The sequence below is a fragment of the Harpia harpyja genome, chromosome 7 (assembly GCF_026419915.1).
Source record: "Harpia harpyja isolate bHarHar1 chromosome 7, bHarHar1 primary haplotype, whole genome shotgun sequence".
NCBI classification, from domain to species: Eukaryota; Metazoa; Chordata; class Aves; order Accipitriformes; family Accipitridae; genus Harpia; species Harpia harpyja.
In genome coordinates, this window is record NC_068946.1 from 22094326 (window position 1) to 22121303 (window position 26978).

A 26978-nucleotide genomic window follows, 5' to 3' on the forward strand; every position below is an offset into this window, starting at 1 on the left:
AAGTAGTTTGCAGTTGACAAGCAAAGCTTTGTAGATGTAAACTCTGAACTTGTGTTGGTACATTAAGTGCCAAATAAGTGTAATCCATATCCATGCAGTATTTGATGTGCCTCGTTCTTCTGGGAGTTCAAAGCTCAGCTTGAATCCCATGACAGAGACAGCTTTTTAACCAGAGTGCAGAGGCCTAGATTCAAGGTGGGATTCAGAGTACTATCATACAAAGTAAAAATATGTTGCCCTTCATTTAGGCCTGTTCTTGTAGTAGTGCAGGTGATACTCTGCCACTGCCTTTTTTTTTTTTTTTTTTTTTCCTTCTTTTTTTTTTGGTCCAGTGTTTTAATTGTTGGGGTTTTTTGCCCAGGTGAGGATAACAATACATCTGTAAGAATACATTTTGATGGGTTTGGAAAACAAGCCATAGATCCCTTACTTTTATCTCCATGCTATGTATGGGGAAGAAGTGCTGGTGGACCTCTTATTACTACAGTTCAGTGCCAGCTAAGGACAGACTGTGGAAATATTAAGATTAAAATAACTTGAAAAATATTTCATTAAGTTTAATGTTATTTAAACAATATTTAAGAATTAAAAATTAATTAAAAAATTGAAATTTAATCTGCAGCAGCTCTTCATTTTTTATGCTTTAAATTTTTTATGTCTCATTAATGTATTCTTTTCTCCAGTATGTATGTCTGTTGAAGGATCCCTGATACTAGAGGGAAATGTGAGGATCTTTATTTGAGCCTTCTAGTTAATGAGACCAAAATTCTGAAACTACTGAATTATTTTGTAGTCTTTTGGAGGAGTTTTTGGGAGGATTATAGAGAAAATAGTAAGGGCAAGCAGAGTTTGAGAAAAGCTGTAGATTTATAATTGGGTTAATGAAAGGAACAAATTGATCTTGTTCTGGGAAAAGGGCAGGCCTGTGGTGCAAGTGCTACTTTCTCAAACAGACTTTAGTTTGGCTGAAACAGAGAGCAGCATAGTGGCATGCTATATAAGTAGATTTTCTTTAAAAAGCAAACAAATAATAGTATTTGTGTTGACTGAGGAAGTAAGTATTGGAGTTGCAGTCCTATTTGGGCATATATCTTTTCTTCCAAGTGTGATCAATACATTCATTCAGAGGGTCAAAGTAGCTACTATTAGTGTCTTGGAATTGGTTCCCCTTCTTTTTTATTTAGCTATGGAGACGTGGAAACCACCAATAATTGCCCTTTTGGTGATTATTCTGGCATACATGTATACCCACAAGGACCTTTTTAGCATTCCTTTAACTTCAGAAAAAAACCCCAACAAACCAGTTATGCTCGTATAATGTCAGATTTTGTTTCTGTGCCTTTGTGTCTATTTTATTGCCTTTACTGACATCTCTTTATTAAATCATTCTGTAGTTAATTCGACAGTACTACAGTGTGGTGATGCACAAGGACTGTACTCGTTTATATCCTGTTTTCTTTTTGAATATTACTGTACCTGCCTCTGCTGTGGATGTGAATTTAACACCTGATAAAACTCAAGTTTTACTGCATTATAAGGTAACTAAGGGTTTAATCTGTTTTTGAGTTGCCAACCTTTTACTTATGTAAGCATATGAAGGGCTTCTGGGGCTACTGAAATGTTTGAAGGTAAACAGTGCCACTGATTTACTGATTTTTTGTTTGTTTGTTTTTTAGTTACATGATAGCTTGCCTTTATCACAGGACTGTTTTGTTTGAAAAGTATTGAACAGGCTAAGTGGAGGATTATTCAAAATTAATTTCCCAGTTGATTTCGAAGATCATTTTTACGCTGTCAGATATATGTGTGTATCGCTTTGTTTTCAGATGGCTTGATAGTGGGAGAAGCTAAATGGAATTATGATGTGTGTCCCTACATAAATCTTATGCTTAACTTCATAATTACACTAAGAATCACTTTTTAAACACCAAATGTATTAAGGTGGGGGCTGGGGTGGGGGAGTTGATTTCTGAACAAAGCAATATTTTGCCATTATGTGTATAGATTATTGTTGACATCATTTAAGTTTCAGGATATCCTGTTTGTACTATCAGGACCTGAAATTTAGACCATATATGCCCATGTTTTAGAGGCTGTGTAGTGATAAATTTCCATAAAGTCACTCTCACTTATTAGTACTTCATACGAAAAACAGTGCCACAGATATTAAGAAGGCAACATAGGTAAGGTGGTTATTCAAAGTGAATGTAGGTAGTCACGCCAGTATGTTAATCCTCTTCTTCACTGAAAGTTTTTGTTTTGTATTTATCTATGTTAATCTTGTAAATGTACTGCCTGTGAAGTGCCACTTGTATGAAAATTAACACAGCATTCTCACATTTGATCTAGTTTAAAATTTTTCTTTGGCATTAGAAAAAGGGTTGTTTTTTCTTCTTTTATTTTGTGGGGTTTTTTTCTTTTTCGCTTCCATCATTTGGTGCAAAGCTGTCTTGGAAGCATGCACCATAAAAGCACCTACACAAACATGCTTACATGAAATGGGATGTTGTTGGTGCCTCTGTCTTGAGTGTAAGCTTCTAATGCCGTTTTAGGTGGGAATAGCTTTACCTGATACTGGTTTAAGCAGTCAGTACCCTGTTCTAAAGAAAGCAGTTAATCAGTTTTGTGATAACCAGTGAAACAGAATAACTATCACAAAATATTTGAGGCTAAGGGTGTGCAGTTCAGAGTCTTTTTGAGTATGTGTGAACAACAGAAATGCAATAATCTGTCCAGATTTGTCTGAAAAATAATCTGAATAAGATCACACTGCTTATTGTTCTATATTCTCAATATCTATCAGTTACATTTTCAGGTGTGCTTGCGTGTGTGGCTTTTCTGTTGGTTTTTGTTGTTTTTGGGTTTTGTGTTTGTTTTTTTTTTTCCCCCCCCAGGAATCTGTCTTACTTGCTGTTGAAAATGTGTTGAAATCACTGTATGGGCCACTACCTGCTACCATCCCTGGTGAAAGTAATAAACCAGATGTTACCTCAGAAGACATGTTTGTTCATAGAACAGAACCAACAGATGTGGTTGTTAATGAAATGGGACCATCTGGAAGCGATGATCTACATGCTCATACTTCATTCCTTTCACTCAGCAGTGATGTGCAAAACTGTCAAGCAGGAAGAAACACAGAGATCTGCTTAAATCATCAGACGTTTTGTGGCGATAATGTACGTAGTCACCTGGACAAAAAAGAGGTTTCTGAGAGTGATGCCTTTCTAGAGAGTTCCTTAAATTTAGTGTGTGAGGAGGAACAGAATGGAGAGAATATGACTGATATTCAAAGTAACAGTGTTCCTGTGGACCCCAAATCTAAAAAAGCCAATGAGCATCTTTTGAGTTCTGATAATATTGATGAAATAGAAAAAAATGAGGAAGCCTTAGTACCTAAAGACTTACCTGAAATCTCTGCTGATAATTGGAGTATGGGAAGTGGATTTAAAAACCATCTAGGAGACAACCTGGAACCTGTTAAGATTTTGATTCCTGAAGTTGGAGGAACAATTAATAAGCAAAATGAACATATTGGTGAACAAAGCAATGATCCACAAATCTCAAATCAAAGCATAAAGAAAAGAAATGTGATAAGTGATAAATTTGGACATTTGACAGCTTATGACTTAATTAGTAGTAGAATAATAAGGAAACCAAAGTCTGCAATTGGATTTTTCACTCAAGAATGTCGTCCAAAATTGATAACTGATAATCCAAAGACCAGCATGGAGGATATCCTGCTGAAAATTGAAGAGCAGTGGAAGAATTTGAATGAAGAGGAAAAAAAGAAGTAAGTTTTCAGGCTGTGACTTGCTTCTAAATCTGGTAGTTACCAATGAGTCACCTGTAGTGAATTAAAAAAAAAATTTAGCTTCCCTGGTATTTTTGAAAAAATAGAACAGAAAATTATTTTTGACTTTTCAAGATCAGCATCAGTATTGTGAGTTGTCATCTTTTGCTGTGTGCAGACGTGCACTGCTGATTTGAGTTACTCATTTTGCCACTGTGCCACGCAGCAGTTAGGTAGGGACAGTTTTGCTGAACTGTTATTTAGAGAGAACAGGCAAGAAAATGTACTGTTTGAATGCTGCAAACTTCTGTTTTCTACGGGCTTGCCTGTATGTTGTCACTCCTGATGCACTGTCGTTGAAAACCAGCATGGTGAGGGATGAGGCACCGTATAGTTCCTCCAGAGCTTTTCCAGTGAACAGTTCTTTTTTATTGCTACAAAGTGAGAATTCTTTTTCAGGATCTTTAGTACTTGAACATTTGGTAAACTCCTTTCCTCTAAATTTAGTACGTATCCCAAGCCAGGCTACCTCAGAATTGTATTTGTAAAACCCAATCAAATGACACAAGGAATTTCTTTTTCCCCTAAACAGCTATTCCAGTGCTGGTTTAGAGAGTATAGTACAGTTTCAATTTTAATCTGTTTCAATCAAAACCAAATCTCTTTTTAGATGACAATCTGAATGGCTAAATTTCTTATTTTTCTAAAACAAATTGTCGCTGAGTTTTTGAAATCCATCTGCAAGTAAGGGAAATATTGTAGCCTAGTTTGGGGCGGGGGAGGGGTAGTTAGTTAAAATATGTGTATGTTGTCCTTTATGTGGAACTTAGATTATGGTAAAAGATGCATTAGAATAACAGAATTTGAGACTTTCTAAGACAGTTTAAAAAAAAAAAAAAAAACGAAACACCAAACCTTCCACATCTTGTTTGTAATTTTATAAAATGTAAAACACTGTAGGGCATCACACAAATGAGGAAAATAGAAGTAGTTCTTCAGGAGTTTTACATGTAGTGATTTAAATTCATATTGTGATTTGTAGCAAAAAGTTTGGGAAATTAAATTTTGGTTCTGAAGAACAAACTCATTGGCACTGTTGTGAAAATGTGTTTTCTTCATGTTACGGAAGCAAGGAGAGAGATTTAAGAAAGACCACTGAAAAGGAAATTATACTAGCCAAAACAGTGTACTTTTAACACTAATGAGAGATTCAGTTAGGAAAATGGTAAGAAAGAGAAGCTATACCTATTGAGTTACTGTTAATATATATGTTTTTTCCTTGACTTCCTGACTTTGTTTGAAAACATTTGCATTGTTCTGAATACCAGCTATATCAGAGTTAAGTAAAACCTTTTTATCTAGCTTCTGATTTACCTAATTTAAAACTCACTAAGCAAGCACATGCCATGATCACAAAACCATACATGTGAGAAAGTGCTTTGTCCATCTCTGCATTAGCAGAAATATTAATGTAATAGTAGAAATCTACTCCAATGATATTCATGCTTTTAATGAAATGAAACAAAAGGTTCTGCCAGCTGTTTCAGAAAATTTTAATTTGCTCTGCTTTAGCTTTTGAGATTTCATGGTCGCTTTCCTGGTACAACTGTTATGTTTAAGAGTGTGCCTACAGATTAACTTTGTATTAGTTCAGGAAGGAGACCTCTCTGGTAATGAAGTTTTCCTTATATGTAGGATTGAATGCAGTATATTATATATAGTATGTATATTTTCCTTATATGTAGGATTGAATCCAGTGGATGTTGAAGTGAATGAAAAATTTACCACTAGTTGTATCTGCACATTTCAGCTTTGGTGTACCTCTATTCTGCTTTTAATCTTTTAAAATTGCCTCAGAAAATCACAAAAATAGGAAGAGATATGTAGACATCCTTCCCTCCAAGGCAACAATCCAGAAGAACTGTTGTACGTCTGGCAGAGAACATAAGCCTTGCCTACCAGATACTCTGGATAAATTGGGCCACCTAGAGGTAACAACAAATGTATATACAACAGGGCAGCCAAAGTGCCACAGTTCTACTGAGCACACTATACCTCCAACTTAATGCAACCTTGCTGGCAAGACACCACTTTTCCTGGGTTCTAGTCCTCCATCCTTCTGTGATGAAGTCACGCGTTTGTTGCAATGGGTGTGCTTGGCTTTAGCATCTCTGTTTCTCTCTGTGGCTCCTCCAGCAGGTCTAAATGAGTTTAAATCCCTTTTGGGAGCAATACAACCAACAGATGTCTCATAGTGACATAGGATAGCCTTTTCAAAACAAGCCAGCATTTATTACTCAACCGGAATGTAAAATTTTATGGTCTTTAGGTTATAATAGAAGAGGAAACCTTCCATGCATGTCCATGTTGGCAGCATTGCATATCCCCCTGCTTTGCAAAGCCAGGATTTAATTTCTTGCGCTCGCTCTGCTCTTACTTAACACAGCTTACATACGTTTCTGGCATTAATATTTCTTGTATATCAGGCTCAGGTAGGAGTGGGAGAAGTCCCTCCAAGTGCCATGACAGTGGCTGCAGTAGTTATCCTGAAAGTGTAGGAAAGGTTCAGAGCTACACACACTTTATCATGGGACTAACAAATTACCTTGTCAGCACTCTACAGTGATTCTTCATGAGTATATTCGTACCTTGGGAGAAACATCATTTCAGGTAGCATGGCCTTTGCTGTCTGTTGACAGGTAAGAGCGTGCACATAGACAGTCATTAGTGGCTAGTAGTAACTAGCTCATGTGTGGTAGCTTTTTATTGCCTGATAAACTTTCCATGCATCTCATGGCTTGTGTGTGTGTATGCATTATTTGCAACTCTTTCACATTGGGGTAAATATGCTTGCTTAACAATTCCAGAAAAATTCTTTTTTACTGTATTTTAACCTTTTAGTTAACATGTTCTCTTTCGTTTGGATGGAGGTCATTTGGTGATACCATCTGGTCATTGGCCATCCGTCGTATCTCTAGCCAGCTCCATTCATATACTGCCAGATACTAATCATGAGTAATGGTATTAATAATTGGTATCAGTCCTTCCATACTGTTGCTTGTCCCCAGCATCTGTTCAGTCATAATAGTAGGTCCATATTGTCCACTCCTAGGAAATGGTGCTAGTCACCTGAAACCTATGCATTTCAGAAGCAAACTGAAAAGCCGATACAGGCAATTAAAAGGTATTTTCATTTTCCTCCTCACAAAGCAGGGAAACACAGAAGTACTTGTGGTGATAGTTTGAGTTGATTTGGTTTCATTATGTGAGGAGGCTGATGCTGAAATGTGTTACATTCAGAATGGGATGCCTCTGTATTCTGGACACACATGAATCTACACAAGTGGCCATTTCCAGTCAGAGTTTACTCCAAATAGTCAAATTCAGATTATTTGTCTTATAAGGTCTGAGAGACTTTATATTAAAAGGGTTTTGTTGTATGCTAAATATTTCATTTGGGTTTAAGATGCAAGGGGAAAATAATAAATCGTGGATCAATTTTTCTAGGTAAATAAAAGCTGCATTTGAAACTAGACTTTATTCTAGTCTTCCACTCCCTACTTACACCCAGTTTTGCAAATTTCCTTGGCTTTAGGTTTAGTAACTTCAGGAAAGGATCCTGAATTTGCAGTCTTGATTCACAAAGCAGAGAAGAAACTGTTCTTATAGCACTTGTTGATTATACTTGCCTCTGTGGAAGGATTTTTGAAAAGCCTGGTGTTTTCTTTGATTTTGAGCATATCACTGATAGTGTTATATATGAATTTGCAAAGCCCTCACAATCAAAGCTTGTAAGGCTAGAATTTTTCTCATGGTAGCCTAAAATGACAGGCAAGTTGAACTTTCTTTGCAAGTGCTTTTGTTTTGGATTATCAGTGTCCAGTTCTCTTTAGTTAAATATTCTCCTGCATTACAATTGGGTCTATTCAAAACAAAGTATTTATTGATCTGGTCAAAGCTATAAATGTATTTGGAATAAAAAAATTACTGTTCAAGTGACTTCATTTTAAAAGGAGCAGATGTTTTTTATCTCAACGTTTACTCCATATTTTCTAGGACATGATTTATTGCAAGAAACTATTTAAGCTGACTTTTTTAGTTAACTAAATATTGATACCATATGTGAATGCTAGCACATCATAATTAATTGCAAATGGTGACCCTTTTGTTGACCTTAATTTTCCAGCATGCATACACATAATTGAATCAAACTGTTCCAGCAAGTAGCAATAAATAAATATGACCAGCTAAAATACTTATTTCCAATTCTTACATATGATAGTACTACTTTTTTTATTGAAGATTGGACTGGTTTGAATTACCTGCTAGAATTCAGAATATCAACTAAGGGCAAAAAGAGGGAATTCAGCAAATCACTCCTTTGGCCTTCAAAAAAGTAAGATTCATATGCAGTAGGCAAGCATAAACCTGGCATCAATAAAAGTTTACCTATCTTCCTGACATTTGTAAACTCATTAAGACTCCCTTCAGGTTGTAGAGATTTAGTATGTAGTAATGTTTTAACCATTTAGACAGCATTTAGGAGTAGTTTGTTATCGAGTACTTTTTGAAAAATCTGGAAGTTTGTTAATTACAGAATTCTGTGTTAATTGTATCTATTCTGTGTTTTCATACTTTTTATTTATGTGGCTAATTTTAGGCCATTTGAAATCAAATGTACTTCTTTATATTAAGTAAAGCCTGAGGCTTATGAAGTTATTTAGGGTCCGAACTCTTACCTAACCGCATGGACTCCCCTTGAAGTCTGCAGACTCTAGAAGCTTAAATGGCTTTGTGAATTGGGCTGGATGTGCCTGTGACAAAACTCCTTCTGGAACTATATATCTGATTGCAAATTAGGGTTAAACACAGTCTTTGGGACTGAGGTCAGAAGCAACTTGCTATAGCTCTTTGTATGATGCAGTCTACTCCTCCCCCTTCAGTAATTCAGGTTTTGCTGGCTGTCATGGTGAAGGAAAATTTCCAACACATCATCTTCAAAGGGTAATGTACAGGCACAGTCCCCGATGTCCTTCCATCTCCGTCATAGTGGAAAGCATATTGATGTGGCTACTTGAATGAACCATGGGAGTTGTTCTTGTCTGTTGAAATGGTTACCTTGCCTTTTGTTTTAGTATGTTAGGAGTTGGGGTTTGGGGTTTTTTATCTGATTATGCTACTGGTTTGTTTTCTCTTTTAAGTTACGAAATAAAAGCTGCTAAAGACCTGGAACGATACAACAGAGAGGTCAAGAAAGCTATGGGACAGACAGCGCACCGACCAACAAAGGAGGCAGAAAAACAGAAACCCAAGCTGAAGATTTCCCCATCTGACCAGCAGAAGCTTGACAAGATATTTCATGCTCAAATTGAAAAGAAACAGAAGCATGAACAGCCTACGAAAATTGTGACAGTGCCTTTTTCTCTGAGTTCCTGTAGACATCAGCTTCAGAGACATGAGAAAAATGATTCAGATGAACACGAGCTTTTCCTGATCCGTCGTCAGAGTTTTCCTGATGTCTGGATATTTGCTACTGAAAAAAAACTAATGTTGCTGAATCCATATAGATTGGAAGAAGCTCTGCTACGTAAAAGATTACTGATGAATCATAAGCTTCCAGTAGAGAAACTTGACAATCCAGTTGTGTTAACGGACAGGTATAGTACAGTTGAGCAAAAATTTGTTTGTTATTTCAAGTATCATTTGATAATTATTTACAGTAAACTCTGGTAAGGCCCTGTTTGCTAATTCTGTGATTATTTGTACATTCGTTTATCTGTAAGAACAGATTTTTATGTTTTGTATGCTTTTACCTTCATAGTAATGAGCAGGCCTGGTCATACTCCGGTTGAAATAAGAAAATTTTGACCAGTTTCATTGGTAATGCAGCAAGGACAAGTTTCTTCCCCCAGAGGAAAATTAAATGCTCCACATTTTCACGATTTCATTCTAGCTTACTTTCCCCTGCGGATCAGGGAATTGCTGATGTAATTATTATAATATAAACTTGGTCACTCTTTAAGATACGCAAATAGTTGCAATTTTCTTTCTTTAAACAAATTGGTTTTTGAGAATACTTTTGAAAATCTTAATCACTCCTCATCACTTACTACTTTTTTCTGTATTTTTCTCACAGTTTTAATTTTCACATTAAGGATATTGATTTTTAACACTTTGGGAATATTTTGTTTTCCAGTCTTATTGGTGGATCTCAGTATATGGCTGCTCTTTATAAAATGCAGAAGGATTACCAGAGTTTCAGTGGATCAGGTTATTTGTCAGATCCAAGGCTTGTGGCAAATGGATTCCAGATAAAAGTAATCGAAGGTATGATGGGTTTAAAATCTTTTAGTCGTATTTGGGCTTGTTTCTTCTGATTTAATGATTTAAATGATTATTAATGTAGATCATGTTATTCTACATCACCGTATCATTTAAAGCATTAACATCCTGCTTTCCTTAACATTGAGATTTTATTACTTGGCAAAGAAGGTACTCTTCTACATAGAACATTGAGTAATGGAAACTGATAACTGAACAGAAAACTTTAATAGTATTTCAAAGAATGCTCTGAAATCCACTTTTTTTTTTTTCTTCTTTTCTCAAAATGCTGGATGTAGATATCCTTAATTGCCATTCTGACAGAATTTAGATTAAACTGATGAGAATTCCTTAGTCCTGGCAGCTTCTTCCAAGGCGGTACTTGCAGAAGCTTCTGCAAGTACGTGCCTTAGCTGATGACTACTCTGCTGTTGAGCAGCTGAGGAGGTCCAGTAAGGAGCTGGACCTGGTTATTGACTTACTTGCATATCAGAGTTGTAACACAGAGCCCAAAGGGACCAGTAAGGAGAGGGTGACATGATCACCATCACATCTTTCAACAGAGTTCGATCTGAACTTTTTTTTGAGACAGCCTACTTTTCAATGCCTCTACGTTGATCACAGAATAAATCTTTCATGTAAGATCCTTTTACCTTAGCAAGAGAGATCAAATGTTTATACATTTTTCTGAAGAACGATTTGTAGGGATGCTGTTGGAAACCCTGGGGCAACCCACCCAGGGTCGATTCTGCAGATCAGGATTTCTCTAGCAGAATTCAAAGAAGAGTAAACATCTTTGGGGGTAGTACCTAGCTCAGAGTAAAGATTCACTATAAGAGCTGTTAGAAATGCTATAGCTTCATATGCTATAGCTTCATGGGGATGTTACAGATCCCCACATATGTACAGTGATGACAGATCTACTGTAACATATGGGATCTTTTAAGGGTAGGTACAAAAAAGGGATGGAGAGCAACTCCTTCACTCAGAGGCTGGCTCTTGGGAAGACCAGAGCCTAAGCTGTTTTCTTTAGTGAATCATGCACAGCAAAACCAATGAAACTTCTTTCTGACTGGCTAAATCCCTACATAAACAGCAAAAACTTTGTAGGAGAGGTGTTCATGGTAATAATCTTAGATTGAATGATTAGGGGAATAAAGCACATATTGTAAGAGGCAGCTCTTAAAAGGTTTATTCAGTCTAGCAAATCAAAAGCTGAGGAGGTCTGTGATATGTCTGTGGACAAATATGGGAGAAAGGGATTGTTGCTTAGCCTTTTTGCTCACATACCTTTTTTTTTTTTTTTCCCCCGCCTCCTGATATTGGAAGTTTGCTCAAAATCTAATTAATATAAACTGGATGTGAATAAATTGAATGTGAAAATTTGAAGACAGTTTCTAGGCAACAATGGGGGAGAGTTGTTGACTGATCTTGTGGTACTAGAGATGGGAAAATAGTTTTAAGACAGCCTGATTAGTTTAAGAACAGAATTGTACAATATAACAGCAAGGGACTCAACACAGTAACTGCGAGGTAGTAACAGTCTTCCAGTCCTGTGTTCCTAAGTATCTGAAATTAAGGAAATAAAATCTTCTGAGGAAACTGTTCTCATTTGGTTTACAGTTAGTGAAAGTAAAAGTGCTTTATATGCACTACACAGGTTGATGAATCATGGTCGTGGACTTGATCAGTACCATACAGCTAGCCCATACAAAGAATGGGAATCTAATTCAGTTTTTTGTCCCAGCTGTATATTTTAACTACTTGAATGAAACATTAATAACATCTGAGGCTTGTCACTCATGTTTATAAGCTTCTGCTGATGACATTATAGTAGTTATGGGTTCTGTTATTAGAAGAGCATACCATTGCAGATGAAGGTAGAAATACCAGCAAACAAATGGAATTTCTCCCAGCTTTTTTTCCAGCCAACCCAAGCATTTTTACTTAATACTTCATCAGTCCCTCCTTTTCATCCCTGAAATATGCCATCTTCTACAAATATGCTACTATCTTCTACAAATCCTTATTAAAGCTGATTTTTAGAAACACAGGTATCAATTATTTACACTCCTTAGGTGTCCTTCTCTGGAAATTTCACTATGCAGTTTGAGGTTCTTTAGTTTATAGACTCTTGTAGTATAATCTTTCTGAAAGAGACCTGCAGACCAGGAGTGATTTGTCCCACTTACACTTGAGTATTCTATAGGTTTTCTCAACTTTGAGAGAACAAGTTTGTCTCATAAAACATTCTTCGTTATCCTTATAGAAGCATTTTATTTGTTTGCTGTCTGAATTCAGTGTCTATTTTTGTGGTTTTTTGAAACTCAGACACAGCCTGGAAGGCAGGCATTCAGATGTTGTTGAAGTTGAACTAGAAGAAAAGTTTTGTTTCTTCAGGATACATTGTTAATTTTTTGGGACAGGGGTTGCCACTTTGGATGGTGGATGATAAAGTCATGACTTGCTGTGGAGAGGTGTCCAGAATGCAAATATGCACTTAACCCACGGTAGCTGGAGGGTTTCACCTTAGCAGCAACCATAGAGGCACACCAGAACCCCATTCTTTGTGCGAATACCTTTATAACTCATTTTTTTCCAAGTTTGGGGGTGAATTGGATCAGTCCTAGTATTTGCTGTTTCTCAACTGAACTATCAACCCTTTCTTGCTGTCAAGGTCCACTGGAGTATATTTGAAGGTCTGTACTTTCCTTTGGGACTTCAACCCTGACACGGTCATATTACATGTCCCTTTCTGACTGATGGTTGATTTCTTATTAATAGCCACTAGTGCATGGCTTCCTTTTTCGTCCTGGGTTAAGAGTTCTATTTTCTGTAGTAGCAAATTTCCTCTTTCCGAAATAGACATCCTCTTTTATGTCACAAGCAAAGGTTCAGTTTCTTTAGCTTTGAATTTGAATGTGAAAGTGATATTTCTGGTAGTTTCTTCTTGCAAAATAACAAACCTTTTTGTTGATCCATGCGGATAAGTCTGTGATGCCATCAGAAGCTCTAAGATACCTTCCAAAACAAGAACAAAGGAAACTTAACTGCTCCAATTTGATGTTTAGCAGTTTTGGCTGCAGAGGAAGAGGCTTTCCTTGACCCATGGTGATCTCTGAAGAGGATTGTCAGTGTAGTAGGTTGCATTGATTATTTGTTTAAATCTCCACATATAATCTGCCAAAGGAGAAGAGAAGGACCCTGAGTATTGCTGCCCATTATCATATATTAAGTCTACTCATGATACTCAGATATTAATTTGGAATGCAAGACCTCTTGCTTTGGTATTGAGCACTTTACTAGGACTGTTTCCTAGATGAGTGTAATGACTTGAATATAGGACCATAGATTCATTCCTTATTTCCTCTTGGTGTGAGGTGTGTTTTACAGGACTGACTATTTATTCAATAACAAGAAAATCTGAACAGCTGCCTTAATTTGGAAGGTGACTTTGGTAATTTCCTTGTTGCATTGGGCTTGCATCTCAACTGGTCTTCATTAAAGGTGCTTCTTTGCAGTTTAAATTCCTACCTTTTGGCAACTTATGGCACAGATGAACTTTTTATAAAGATTTTGGTTCTGATAATTTCTTAGTTGAAAAAAAAAAAAACCACCACGTAGCACTGTTTTTTCCTTATTTGGATGACTTGTCTGTAAGGGACAACTTCTCTCATAGGATTAAAAAAAAAAACATTAGTCTTGCACTAAATTTAGCAGGTCTTGGGATTAATACTTGGAAATTGAATCTTATTCCCTCACAGTCTTGGAATTTGTAGGAATACAACTATACTCTTTAATGGCCAAGACCTTTTAGCTAGTGGGGAGGTTCTGAACTTTAATAATCTACCAGGAGTCTTTCTCACAGGCTTAGCATGACATGCCTTACTCTGAACCCCATGGCATCATGTGACACCAGATGCACTACTTGTAGTAGGTTTTTGTAAGGTCTAATTAGGCCTTTTCTTCCTAACAAGGACTCAGTTCCACATGGAGGTTTTTTTCCTGTTCTGTCATTTTGGTAGGAAAACTGTTTGAACTTCTGGCAATGTTTTCCTTTTTCACAAATGCAGCCTTTGGGTAGTTATTTTTACAAACCCATGCAAGTTTCAGGCCTTACTCGCCTATTGTTTCATTTGAGGATAAGTCTGTCCTTTTGAGTGCTCTGTTGTTGTAAGACAGGAATGTAATTTACCTTTGCTCTGTATTGTTCAAAGACTCTGTATGACTGCAGCCAAAGTTGTTCCAAGTATCCTAGATCTTGGATGTGCCCTATCTTCTTGTTTTCAGTAGGCTAAGATCTTTTGTAATATCTCCTTGTTTCTCTTTATATTGATTGCTCAGCAGTCTAAGGAGTTTTCAACTAGATTTTTCTCTGAATAGCTGACGGTGAAAAACATGTTGTGAAATAGCTCAGAAAAAGCTTCTTGCTGTCAGTATGTCAGTTAGGCAAAATCAATGGTTTCTTTGTGGAACGTGCCAGTTGTGATTTGCAAAGCTGTGACGCTAAGCTCCAGTCTGTCTTCCACTGCCTTCCCGCCCCCTCATGTTCTGGCCTTACTGAGGCTTCAAGTGATGCTACCTTTGGGAGAGCAGTGTGTTTGCTTTTACTTAACTCAGTATTCTGGGATCTGCCAGGCCTTTGTTTGTTGGGTATAGCTTGCAATGACCCCTACATACAGAGGGGCATTTCAAGAAGTAAGATGGATTACTCGATGTCCAGTTCTTCTTAAGATGTGTTTGTTATATGTACCTTCACTGCACATCTGTCTGCCTTTGTGAAAGTCCTAGAGAGAGATGTGAATTCTTGGCTGGAAAGAGACTGAGAGCAAGGAACACGTCTTACCTGGTTTTGTAACGACGGTGGGCCTTGGGCCATGCTCCAAGGCAGGCTTTTAGGGTACAATTGCCTGCTTGATAGAATATGTGTACCCAACATACATATATACAAAGAATGTGCTTACAAGGCCTCAAAGAGAAGTAATAAGTAAATAACCCATCTTCCTTGGTAATATAAGCTGCCTCAGCTCTTGTAACCGACCAGTGGAAAATCGTGCTGCTACTTAACTTCAGTTTGATTTTGACCATAGACTGGAAGACAGATAGTCTTATAGTATCACCTAATCTAGGTGGCATCTGGAAGAGAACAGTTTTTCCTGGCCATCAAGAAGGAATTATCCAAAGATGATTGTGAATGCTTTGTTTGGAAAGAGAAAGGGGAAATTTGTAGCAATGAGAAATCCACATTTTTAGTCAATTGAAAGCTAGTTTATTTGTTCATGGAAATGTTTTCCTTGGAAGTTGCAAAGCATTTTGTAGAAACTACCATGGAAACTGCTTGAAGACTGCTGTTTGAATACTCAAAAACCTTAATGTATATTTTTGTCAAAAATTTCCAAGTACACTGAGGCTTGGACATCTGCTTATATCATCAACTGTTGCCAATATCGGAATTCCTGCAAAGACTTGCAGATAAATATATGTTAATCAGCATGCAGTGGACATGCAATCAGCTTTGCAGTCTGAAGAATGTAGGCAGAAAAGGAGAATGACACGCAAACAGAAATACCAAAAAAGACTTCTCTTAGCCAGGATTTGTATTGATTGTTCTTATGTTAGACTCTTTCAAGCCCCCTTTGACTTTCAAATTAATGAACAGTACGGTGAAGTCAAATCTGGCTGTCAAAATTTGCAGACAGGAAAATTGCTATTGGTAAAACTGAAGAGTATTGAGCATTAGCAGTCTCGATAGCAAGCATGTATGATTGGTTTACTGGATTTGCAAAAAAAAAAAAAAAAAGTTTGGCAAATCCAGAACCTCACTGTCATGACATTTTAAGAGGAAACACTGGAAAAACAAGTTTTCAAACTGAAAATCTTAACACTTGAAACTTAACAAAATTTTGTCCCATCTTTGGTAGCATATAGAGAGGTAATTATTGAAGGTGGTCAAATAGACTAAGTTTGCATTTTAGAGAGAAAGCAGTATAATCAAATGGGTCTGGAACAGTTACTCAAATCTACTCTTCCATTAAAGCAGAATTGGGATAAAATTGAAGAGAGCTGAAGGAGATTAAAAACAGACTTGATCTTTTGCTCCTGTCTCTTACTGGCAGCCTTTCTCATGGGGAAATATTGGCATAGTACATCATTTTATCTCACCTTTAATAACTGGCTAACTTTCAGATAGTTAAATTTTGCTTTAAGCTGAATCTGATAACAGGCTTACAGCAGTACATAAAAAATATGTCTGTTTTTGCTGGCCACGATTAGGGAAAGACAGCTTGAAAAAGAGAAGGAAGACAATGCTGGGTGAAAAAGGAAATAAAGTTTCAAATTTAAAGCAGTGTTAAATATGTAGCTGGAAGGAGGTTATGTGATTGGTGGGGTGGGGGGGGGGGGGAGAGCTGTTCCCTATATCAAAATTTGCACTCCGGTCAAGGTATCTCTTGCCATGAAGCTTAGAAAGGCCCAACAGCATTATTTACCTGGTGACACACCCATATTTAGAAAAATTTTCAACCTGCACAGTCCTCCTGTCCATCTATGCTCTCATTTAATGACTGTCAAATAAGCAGTGCCTAGTCATGGATAACAGTCTTGTTCTACTAGCTAATGAAAGTACATTGTGGTGACTTACATTGTGTATGTATTTTCTCTCCCTTCTGAAATCTTTCACATTGTCATTTGGATTAAGAACATGCATGATCCCATATCACAGTTTATTAGTTTAATTTACTTTGTAGCAATCTATTTGTCTCCATCTTTTTTGACTTCGCAAAAACAATTGTGACTCAGGTTGAATGTAATTTATTCTACCTGGGGCCATTACACTAGAGTGGATTTATTTTCGTTGTGAATTAAATTCTTCCATGCTCTCCTTGTGAAGCTCTTTACTTCTTAGACTTGTAGTGGAGAAAAAGGGAAGGTAGCCATGTGGGTTGGGTTGAGATTTCTGTGCACCCAGCATGAATGAGTTGGAGGAGCTTTGAAGGACTGCATAAGAATATGTGAGCCTGACCCCTAGAGAACTTGCTTCTGCCTGGGAGCGGAAGAACAGTTAGCTGTGCAGTAGCCACTTCATTCAAATTTTTTGCAAGTAGTGTGAATAAGAAGTGAAATCTTTTACACCTCAAAGATTGAATAGATATTTTGTTGAGAAGGTTGTTTAAATGTTTCATTCATCATTCCTATTCAGAGTGGTACCCACTGCAGCAGTGATGTCATATGAATGATAGTATCAAGTCTGTCACAGAGCCTTTAGTTATATGGGCTTGAGTTCTTTGTCTGCTATGGTAGGAGAAGAAAATGCTTTTTATTTCAGTAGAAGCTGAATTTGTTATGATAACATTTGAACTCTACAGATGTTTAAACCAATTACATAGGAAGTAATGCCAACACTCTGTTTTATTTTTTTTCAAACTAAATTGTCTTTTATTACTAGCTTCTACTTTAATTTCATGTATGTTTAATTAAAGCAATAGAAGCTTTAATTAAAGCTATGCTGAAGACTGGGAATGCTGCAAAATGTTTTAAGCGTTTAAACAGTGCCAGCTAGGATTTGACTTAAAATAAGCTGAGGCATTTGTGATGTGAATATGCACATATCATCATAATGAAAGTTAATGCTTTTCACTCCAAGGGAGGAGCAAAAAAATTTTCCTAATTGTATTGAATTTGTGAGACTAATTTACTAAGTGATTTTTATCAGTTTAATTTTCTCTGAATTGCTCCAGAATAGAAATCAAAACGGTGTATAAATTCCTGGTTTGTTTTTGTATTTTCAGGTGCTTCAGCTACAGAAAGTCATCTGGAAATAGAAGGGAAGGCGAATTGTCTGCCATATTATGGTATTTCTGATTTGAAAGAAATTCTGAATGCAGTAGTTAATGGAAATGCAAAGGAAGTATATGAATGTAGGCCTCTCAAAGTGATAAATTACTTGGAGGTAAGACAGAAGTTTGCTTTTAAGTGTTGGCCAGCTAAGCTTATAGTAAGTCCTTAAACAGCTTGAAAATCTTTCTTTAGCTTTCTGTTTTAATTAACGTAGTTCTGTTCTAAACAGAAGTTACTTTTGGAAAGGAGAATGTCATATCCTCTCTGAGGTGTATGGGTTCTGCATTGCTTACCAAAATACTTCCATGAGACATATCCAAAAACAGTTGTCCAATGTGATACAATACATGCTGAAAGCTGATGTTCACAAAGTGTTTCTGTATAAGCAGTTTTCAGACTAGAAATTTCTCCATGTTAGAATACAGAACTGCCATAAAATTGCTTTACAAAGTTTAGAAGGTAGTTGAATCCAGAATAATCATCAAGATTCAACTCCTTTATAAATAAATCTATGAAGAAGTTAGAAAATTATTTAAGGTGATAGTTTATGAAAAGTAGGCATTAATTGAAGCTTAATTCTCATGTAAACCTCAACAAGATGTACATCATGAAAATCAGAAGGTGCACCATTTCCACTTAAAGAAGAAAAATTGCTATGATTCTTTCAAAGAAAGGGCAGAGAGAGACAAATGGCAACTTTTTTTTGCCAGAAAAGCAAGCTGTCACTGGAATTAAGACACTGAAGTAAAAAATGAAGGCTCACATACAGTGAACCCCATACGCCTCTGCAAATGCTTGTGTTTAGTTAACATCAATAACTTCTGCAGTTAAAGGAAGCACATACTGACAACTACCGTAGTCTTTGAAGTCCATTCTATTCAATGCAATAGTGACCAAGTTCTGCAGTGCACTGACAGAGAGGAAACCATGTGTTCTTCACAAGCAGCCAGCATTATTAGTTGCCAGAAATACAGTACTTGAGTAAAAGAATCTTTAATCTGTTTTCTTACAGAAGTTATTATGCAACAGTTGGAACTGGAATGACTCTTGTTAATATTTGATATGCAAATAGATAAAATCATCCATCCAGAGATGATAATGGGCATGAAGTTTCAGACAGAACTAATATATGGGGTACTAGTTAAAGCTGGAGTAACTAACAAATAGTAGTTTTCTATCACTTCTTGTCTAGATGTTTCACTATGCTATCTTTAATCCCAATTCTTAAGATCTCTGTTCAAAAAGGTTACCAAAATATATGTTAAGTCTCTTCTTACTTATCATTTACTAACATGCTTTCCTGAATCAGGCTACTTCAAAATGGGACTTAGGCATTTACACAGAATATGTGTTTTATCATTTAAACATTTATTATACAAATCTTTCCCTGTCTTTTTGGGGCAGTTAGTTTACAGCTGCCTTTGGAGCAAGTTATTCTGTTGTGTTCTACTGAACCATTCTCATGCACTCATGAAAGAAACTTAAAGAAAGGATGAGTTAAATGTTGAGAAAGGAATGGTTTGTAACTTGGTTTGGAGGTGGAAGCTTTTCCTCTACTTAAAATACCCATCAGTCAGATTGAGTGGGATGGAGTTGGTTTACATAGAGAGAGATACACACACAAACGTGTGTATATATCTATATACAGATATATAGAGATATACAGACACATACATATAAAGGTATATATCAAGAGACTATCAAAGGAAGGCTTATTAAGACCAAAGTTGATCCTGTGAGGAACTGTTAGAAAGAAGATACACGTTCAGCAGTAACAGTAGCTGGAAAATACATATTAACTAGGAAGTACATGGCTTGCCATCATGAAAAAAAAACCACCTATAAATAAAAGTAAGCACTGAGTTTTTTGACCATTTTGGGGAGTAAACACTAGAAACACCATTCACTGTTGTGTTCAGAATTGCAACTTATGATAAAAGTTTTATGTCTGCAGCATGTCTGCAACTTTTGCTGTCTTTTGGTAGACCCAGAAGAAAGAAGAGGGTAATGGTTAAAGCAGCAGCCTTCCTAGGTAGAGAATAGTCTACAGTGATCTTTTTTCCATTTGGAAGAGTGGGAGAAAATCCCAGACAAACAAAATGAGAAGATTCAGATTAAAATGTTGTGAACACTGCTTCAGGCTTGTACAATGTGAAGGGAGATTGTATGCCACATCCATTTCTGTCTAGGCAACTTTACTAAAGTACGGAAGAGAAGGCAATGGCAGGAAGGCCCATCTTGGAGGAAGGAAACAAAAAACCTGACAACTTGGTTTTGAAGTTGCTTGATTCTTTGAGGATGGGTGCTTCAGTAATTCTGTTTAGCAGTCATTTCTGCTTTCTAGTATTGTGAGATGACGATGCAATAGACAATTGTTAATACAACATTAATCTAAAATTTCACTATAGTATTTTTAGAAGTTTGTTTAGCTGACTGTTTGACTTCATTTATGTTAGTTCTAAAGTTTGTGGTGTAGAATGTGTCTTGTGAACTGGTAAATATCTTCAGCTGATACTGGTGCCAACGGGAAGCAAGATGTTCAGAAACACAAAGCATCTTGCAAAAGCGGACCCTAAAAGAAAAAGATAACATGACCAGCAGACTGACTGTGTGACTCCATTGTAAAAGTGTCATGAAATAACCAATAAGATATGTTTAGAGTTACATTTGGGTTTCTGGGATTCGGGATATTTTTCAGCAGAACAGAGAAGAGTAACCTTTGAACAGTGAGTGCTTAATTCCTGCTTTCTGGTAGCCCCAGGTTAACGTGTTTAAAAGTGGTACTTTAAAACTATTGGGGTTTTGTTTTTGTTTTTCTTTTCCACAGGGAGAAGCAGTACGTTTAGCTCGGCAGCTGCCCTTACATTTGTCAAGAGAAGATGTACAAAACACAATTTACAGGATGAAGCAACAGCTTGGAAAGGAAAATAAAGGCTGTGTTCATGGTCGTCCTTTTTTTCATCACTTAACAGATATTCCAGAAGCTGACAAGCAGAATTCCATGGAAATTATTCAGTAAATGGAACATGTTGTTTGGGATCATATTTCTCTTGCTTAATTTTGATCATTACTCTGTAATTTCAGCATGTTTTGTGCAAAGCTTTTGTATAATGACTTTTCATTATCATGTGCTCGCCTCCTAGAGACTTTTTTTTTAATTTAAATTCAAATGCTGCTTGAAAACTGGAAATAAATACTGTAGAGAAACAATTCATCACTATTTTTTTTAAAGAATTTATTAAAGAAATGTTCTCAACTGGTTTGATGCTCTTCTTACTGCTGCAGGTTTAGAAAATATCAGTATGCCAAAATTTTTTAGATGTGAAGTGGTTAGAAGTTGCTTTCATCGGAGCCTGACAAACTTTATTGTACTGAGGACATGAGATGTTAATTTTCAAAGGAATGCCAGGTAGCTGTAGGTATTTAAATGTGGCATTGCCATATGCAGTTGTTAGTTACACGTTTATGGTGATGTATTTCTATTTGGAAACGTTTAACTTGCGTAAATGAGTATTGAAGTCCTAGTGTCCAATCTCCAAAAAGCTTTTTTACACACTTGGAAAAGTGTGATTCTTAAATGTATAGTACACTCTTAAAACTTTAGATCAACAAAAACTGGCTAATGACGTGAAAGATGAAAGGATCAGTCACAGGAGCACAGGTTAGCACTGAAAGCAGATGCCAATCCATGTGTGTTGGTGCAATGCTATACACAAACTGTTTGGGGGTGGGAAACATAAACTGTCCTCACTCAAGGAGAATGTGGCATAACTAGGGCAAAGTCTGCCATACAGAGAGCTACTGATTCTGGTAAACTTGTTCATTCTCTTTCTACCAGAATGTTTACTCCTCTATCTCAAGTAGTAGCCTACTTCCGTAAAGCTACCCAATTATGCCTTCTTTGCATAGCAGATGCAATGTCTCTGGAAGAGTATGTTTTAAAAGTTTCAAGAAAGATCACCTGAAAATTCTGTCCATCCCCAGTTGTTCTGTTGTTAGCAAATCTTGGCACTATGAAAATGTGGTGGTAAGACCTAGCTTTGTAGTGTTTCTGTGGCTGGTAGGTAAATGGTTGAAGGTTGCTGAAAGAACTGAGTGCAAGCTAGTTCGTGGACAGCAGTATCGGACTAGACAAGCAAATGTACAATCTGAAAATGTAAATTACTGATCTAGTGCTCTGTATCAAACAGTGCTGAACTGGTGAACTAAGTTAAGAAATCACATCACAGCAATACATGACAACATATAAATTCTAAACTGAAAGGCAATGATTATGTTTTTATGCCACTAAAGTAAGTTTATCCTTTTCATAAAGAGCTGGGATGATCAGAGGGCACAAGCAGGATATCTTTCCAAACTTAACCAGTGAGCAAGGCACAAGATGAGAACGTCAGTGGAAAACTGGACACTTGTTGGCTGTAAATGTCACTCGGTGCAGAAGATGTGAATTTTTAGAATGGAAGTGAGAAGGTGGATGGAGACACAGGAAGGAGACGTGACTCTTGGCTCTGAGGGGGAAACAGGATCCCAGCCTTGCGGTGGATGCAGAAGGTTATAGTTTGTTTATTTTTATTCTTGTTTGGATACAAACTGTGAGAGTTTAGAGAGTAGCCATTACAGTGAGAAAAGCCAAAGGCAACCCGGAGAACTGAAATTTATCTCCAAACTAAGTTTGTCTGGACTTAAATAATGTGCGCCAGTTTTAGTCAGTTGCGAATATAACGTGTAGTCTTTAATGAGATTAATAATTGCTAGTTCTTTTCCAAAAGGTAAAGTAGCTTTATCCTAATTATACTGGAGCAAATGCTAGCATCTTTGGGAAGACTAGAGTCAACACCAAGTGCTTTCATATAACAGTACCATTGCAGAGGACAAGTTGTTTAATAGGTATTCAGGCCCTAGGTTGAGGATAAAAAGTGATTGGTAAATTGGTACTCACAGGTGCCAAGGTGGGCTTAGTTGCTATGGAAGAAAATTAGTGTCAGGTATTGCTGTGGGTGTGGGTGCACCAGGTTGGGCAGTTGGGAGCTGGGTCTTCTCTCCTTCCCTACTCCCCTCTCTCCTCTTCTCCTGGCTAGGTTTGCTGTCCTTTACCTCAGAGGGCTGCAGTGGATTTCTTCTTTAGGTACACGTACGTACAGTTTGTTTTCTGTCTCTCTGGGATATTGGGGGTTGTTGTGTGGCTGGGTGCCAGCAGCGAGTGCTGTAGCACGGCTTTGGAGCTGTAAGTCTAGGTGTCTCCCCACCGTGGTACTCATGGTTGGGAGTGCAAGTTGAAATTGTGAGTTGCTCTGATACCGTGCTGGTGGGAGATGGCTTTAGAGAGGGTGAGTTTCTCCTTGCTTTATCCAGTGTGGATGGGAGGAAATGTTACTTTGTGTTTCTAGAGGTGCTCTTCCTTTTTCTAGAGATGCTTTTACTGATGCCTCTGGTGATGCATCCATTTTATGTTCCTTATTTAAACAATAAAAGTACCCCATTTCTGGATTTACAAGTTTAAAAGAAGTCAAGTGGTGCACTTGATTTAATCGTTCTCAAAAAGGAAGGCACATCAACTTACTGCTGTTGCATCAGCACCTGGTGCCGCTCAGATGCGTCATTAGGTGACGAACCCCACGAGGTTCTCTGGAGAGCGTGCACAGGCTGCCTGTCCTTGCAGTCCCCAGCTCTATGGGCTGTTTGAAAGGACAAGAAAACCTAAAATGTGTAACGATGAGTAGACTTGGTTACTGTTGTGCTTGACCTCTTAACTTGGAGGAAAAAAGAGTGGGGCAGGACCTGGTGGGTGCATGTCCCAGCAGCGAGCGGACAGACTGCCGTGTCGGTGTATCCCACACTGTGGACCCACGCAGTTCTTTCTACCGCAAGTGGCCAGGTCGGGGCATTTCGGGGGACTTCTAGTATTTGCACTGCCCTCTGCTGGCATTTTCTTTTCGTACAATTTTGACCACTGAAAATGATGGGTAGGCAGGTCTGAGGACCATGAACGAGCACCATTCCTTCCTTCCTTTCAGCCACCAGCAGGTCAAAGTGTTATTGCTTGTGATGCTTCTCATGGTGTGCACGTTTGCGTTCCTAAAATATGCCTAGTGCAGGTAGCAGTGTTCCCTAAGTGATAATCAGGAGCTTTCCAGACTAAGGCATGATCTCGTAATAAAACTTACAAAACCTTTTGGTTGTACGTAGCTTTGCGTTTTTCAGAGGATCGTTTGTACAGTCAGTTTGGGCAGGTTCATTTCTGGTGGTGTATTTGCAGCTCCAGTGTCTGCCTTGCCCAAAATCTGAAAAGTTGCATATTATTTTAATAGAAAACCATTGAATGTCAATTTTCTTTTTAAATACAGGAAAATCTCATTGAAAAAAGAATTCTTTTTCCGTGCATATAAATATGGGTATAAACATGAAATGGAGGTAGTGACTTTTACATGTTTCTTTTCTGAATGTACTAGGAAGCTTAATAATGAAGTTTCTGTTTCCTCTCAGTTAAGAAGTGTGTGTGTGTGAAGGGTTTTGGAGTATTTCTGGGGGTTTTTTTGTTCCTTTGGTATGAATAGTAGCAATTCAAATAACAGCAAAAACAGTAGAATGCTTGACTTATATCAGGAGCACTTAGAAGTCATTGGCAACAGTAAAATCTGTATGATGTAATTTGTGATTTGTTAAAATGGATACTTCTTATGCATTTCCATATTCTAATATGGAATATTTAAAATATCTAGCAATAGAATCAATACTTCCAAGCAATACTCTAGTTAGTTATACAAGCACCCGTTCGTTCCTCGGTGTCAATTTATGCATTTGGTTTCATTCCTCCTCCTCCCCCCCTCCTCATATTTGTATTACTTTCATCAAAGTAAACATCAAAGAGCAGGTGCTTAGGTTTTTGAAAGAGTTGTAATATTTGGTCTTCAGAGCTTGTTTTATCTTCTGTAAAGCAGGTCTAGTTTTGGTTTCGTTAGGGGGGTCTGGTTTGGTTTTGTTAAACTTATAATTCGGAATTACTTTTTTGTCTGCAATAGCAATATTGAAAGATTCTTGAATGTTTTGTTTCTTTTAACAGCATTTAACAGGCTGGGTTAGCAATCGAAAGAAACTTGAGGTACATCCATTTAATTTTGTAAATGGAAAGCTACCACAAGTAGCTTTTATTTTTTTCCTCTCTCTAAGTATGGAGTATGATATCTGAAATTACGGAGAGTATAAATGTGGAAATGTTAAATCTTTTGTTAATGGCTTCGAATTAAGCACACATTGTTGCAGATGATTTGGAGGACTTATTTAAAGTAAATATACAATTTCAAGCTCAATTATCATTCATAGTTTAACTGAACGTAGTGAGATATTAGGTCTGTGAATTTGATACAGTGTTACTTCATAATTACAATGCTTTTTTTACAGTAAATTTGATATAGAACAGTTGCTAAAGGAAAGCTGCTGAATAGCGTGACCAACCATTTTATGGGACACATCTGGTGCATTAGTTCAGGATGTGCACTGCAGAAGAACAGAGCCTTTTGCACAAAATGAGAAGGAAGCTAACTCCACATGTATACGTTTTGTGGACATGCGGAGAGGTTAAACAATTACAAGTTAATTGTGTAAGCTAATAGGAGGGGTGTTCGTAATGTCATTTCAAAATAGCTAAGGAGGAAATGGAGGAGAATTATTGTTTTAAAATCTCAGATGAACAGTTTACACCTGTTAATGTTACATTTAGAACAGCTGTTTCTTTTATTATCAGTAAACAGATGCAGAAAGTAATGGAATGTTTTAAAGCAATATGTTAATCTTGTCTTCCACTACTGAACATTCTTACAATATCATGATTAAATATTAACTGTAATGCTGCTGTCATATGCAGTTACAGAATTCTTACTTACTTTTTTTAATCACTTTTGTATCTGAAGTTGTAAATGTTTATCCAGAGTTATTGCAGTCTTTCATCAACCCATCATAAGTCTTTTTGCACATCAGTAATTTTATTGATGATTTCATTGGGCTGAATTACTCAGCCAAAGTGACCCTGACTTTGGTTTTGCTGAAAAGTTATTTCTGTATTTGTAATTTCCCCCTGAAATGAAATAAGCTATATTTATAAGGGGAGAAAAAAATTGCTCTTGGGGACCCAGGCTAACCCACATTTTGTATGAACTCCATATGAAGTTGTTTGGTATGATAGGTGAAGCTTTGCCAGAGCATGCTCAGTTAGGTCCAGCACTGCATATTGGGATAGTACCAATGAGGTGGTACAGGAGAGGTTCTTGTTTAGTGCATGGGATTTTTTGTTTTATGACAATAATTTTGATCTTAGTTCATTTATTTTCTGTATGTCTTATGACAAATGTTTTGTGGTACTAAGGTTTTGAAATAAAGAACAGCTATGGTTCTGACAGCCTCTTTGAAAAAAATAAAACCCTCAAAACTGCAGATGCAGTACCATGTGTACCTAGAAAAAAACCACCAACTATTTAAAAACATTTAAAAATTAGTGCCTAAACTGACCTGAAGTTTTCTAGAAACCAGTTCCTGCCACTCAGATGCTCAAAGGTGGCAATAGTAGTTCTTCAGCTGGAAAATATGTGTCTTGATTTTAGAATTACAGTATCTGTAAATGTTCTTAAAAAATGTAGCATTTCAATTAAATAACATGCGATTGTGGAGCATTACTAACTCAGCACTCCAAGAACGGAAGCGCAGAAGATTAATACTGTATAACTTGTTTGGCAGATTAGTTTTCAGGAAATGTAGAGACCAATGAATATGGCAGCTGCATTATTAAAATATTGTATTCAAGCCCAGGTCAAATTGTTCATTCATGCATGGAGTAACTCAGCATTAGTTGAATCATTACATTTTTTAGATATTTTAGATCACCAATATTTTTTGCTTCAGCACTTAAAATGCCTGTTTAATTTACAGTATTCACAAGGAACAAACGTTTTGACAGAGGAATGCTGTATGAAGCATTTATATGCGAGTGCTCACTTGTCAGGTCATTGCAGTAATAAAATGGCATTGGTAGAACTAAGGT

The 26978-nt window shown here is 37.0% G+C and overlaps 1 protein-coding gene across 2 annotated transcripts in view; it reads left to right on the plus strand.

Moving 5' to 3' along the window:
- Window positions 1-26339, plus strand: part of PMS1 (PMS1 homolog 1, mismatch repair system component) — a 53286-nt gene extending 26947 nt beyond the window's left edge. For both annotated transcript variants that reach the window (XM_052791388.1, XM_052791389.1), the window contains 6 exons: window positions 1395-1538; window positions 2895-3790; window positions 8992-9447; window positions 9987-10117; window positions 17899-18059; window positions 20775-26339. In XM_052791388.1, coding sequence (XP_052647348.1) covers window positions 1395-1538; window positions 2895-3790; window positions 8992-9447; window positions 9987-10117; window positions 17899-18059; window positions 20775-20966 — 1980 coding nt within the window. In that variant the 3' untranslated portion in view covers window positions 20967-26339. The remainder of the gene's footprint in view (window positions 1-1394; window positions 1539-2894; window positions 3791-8991; window positions 9448-9986; window positions 10118-17898; window positions 18060-20774) is intronic.
- The last annotated feature ends 639 nt before the right edge of the window (window positions 26340-26978 follow it).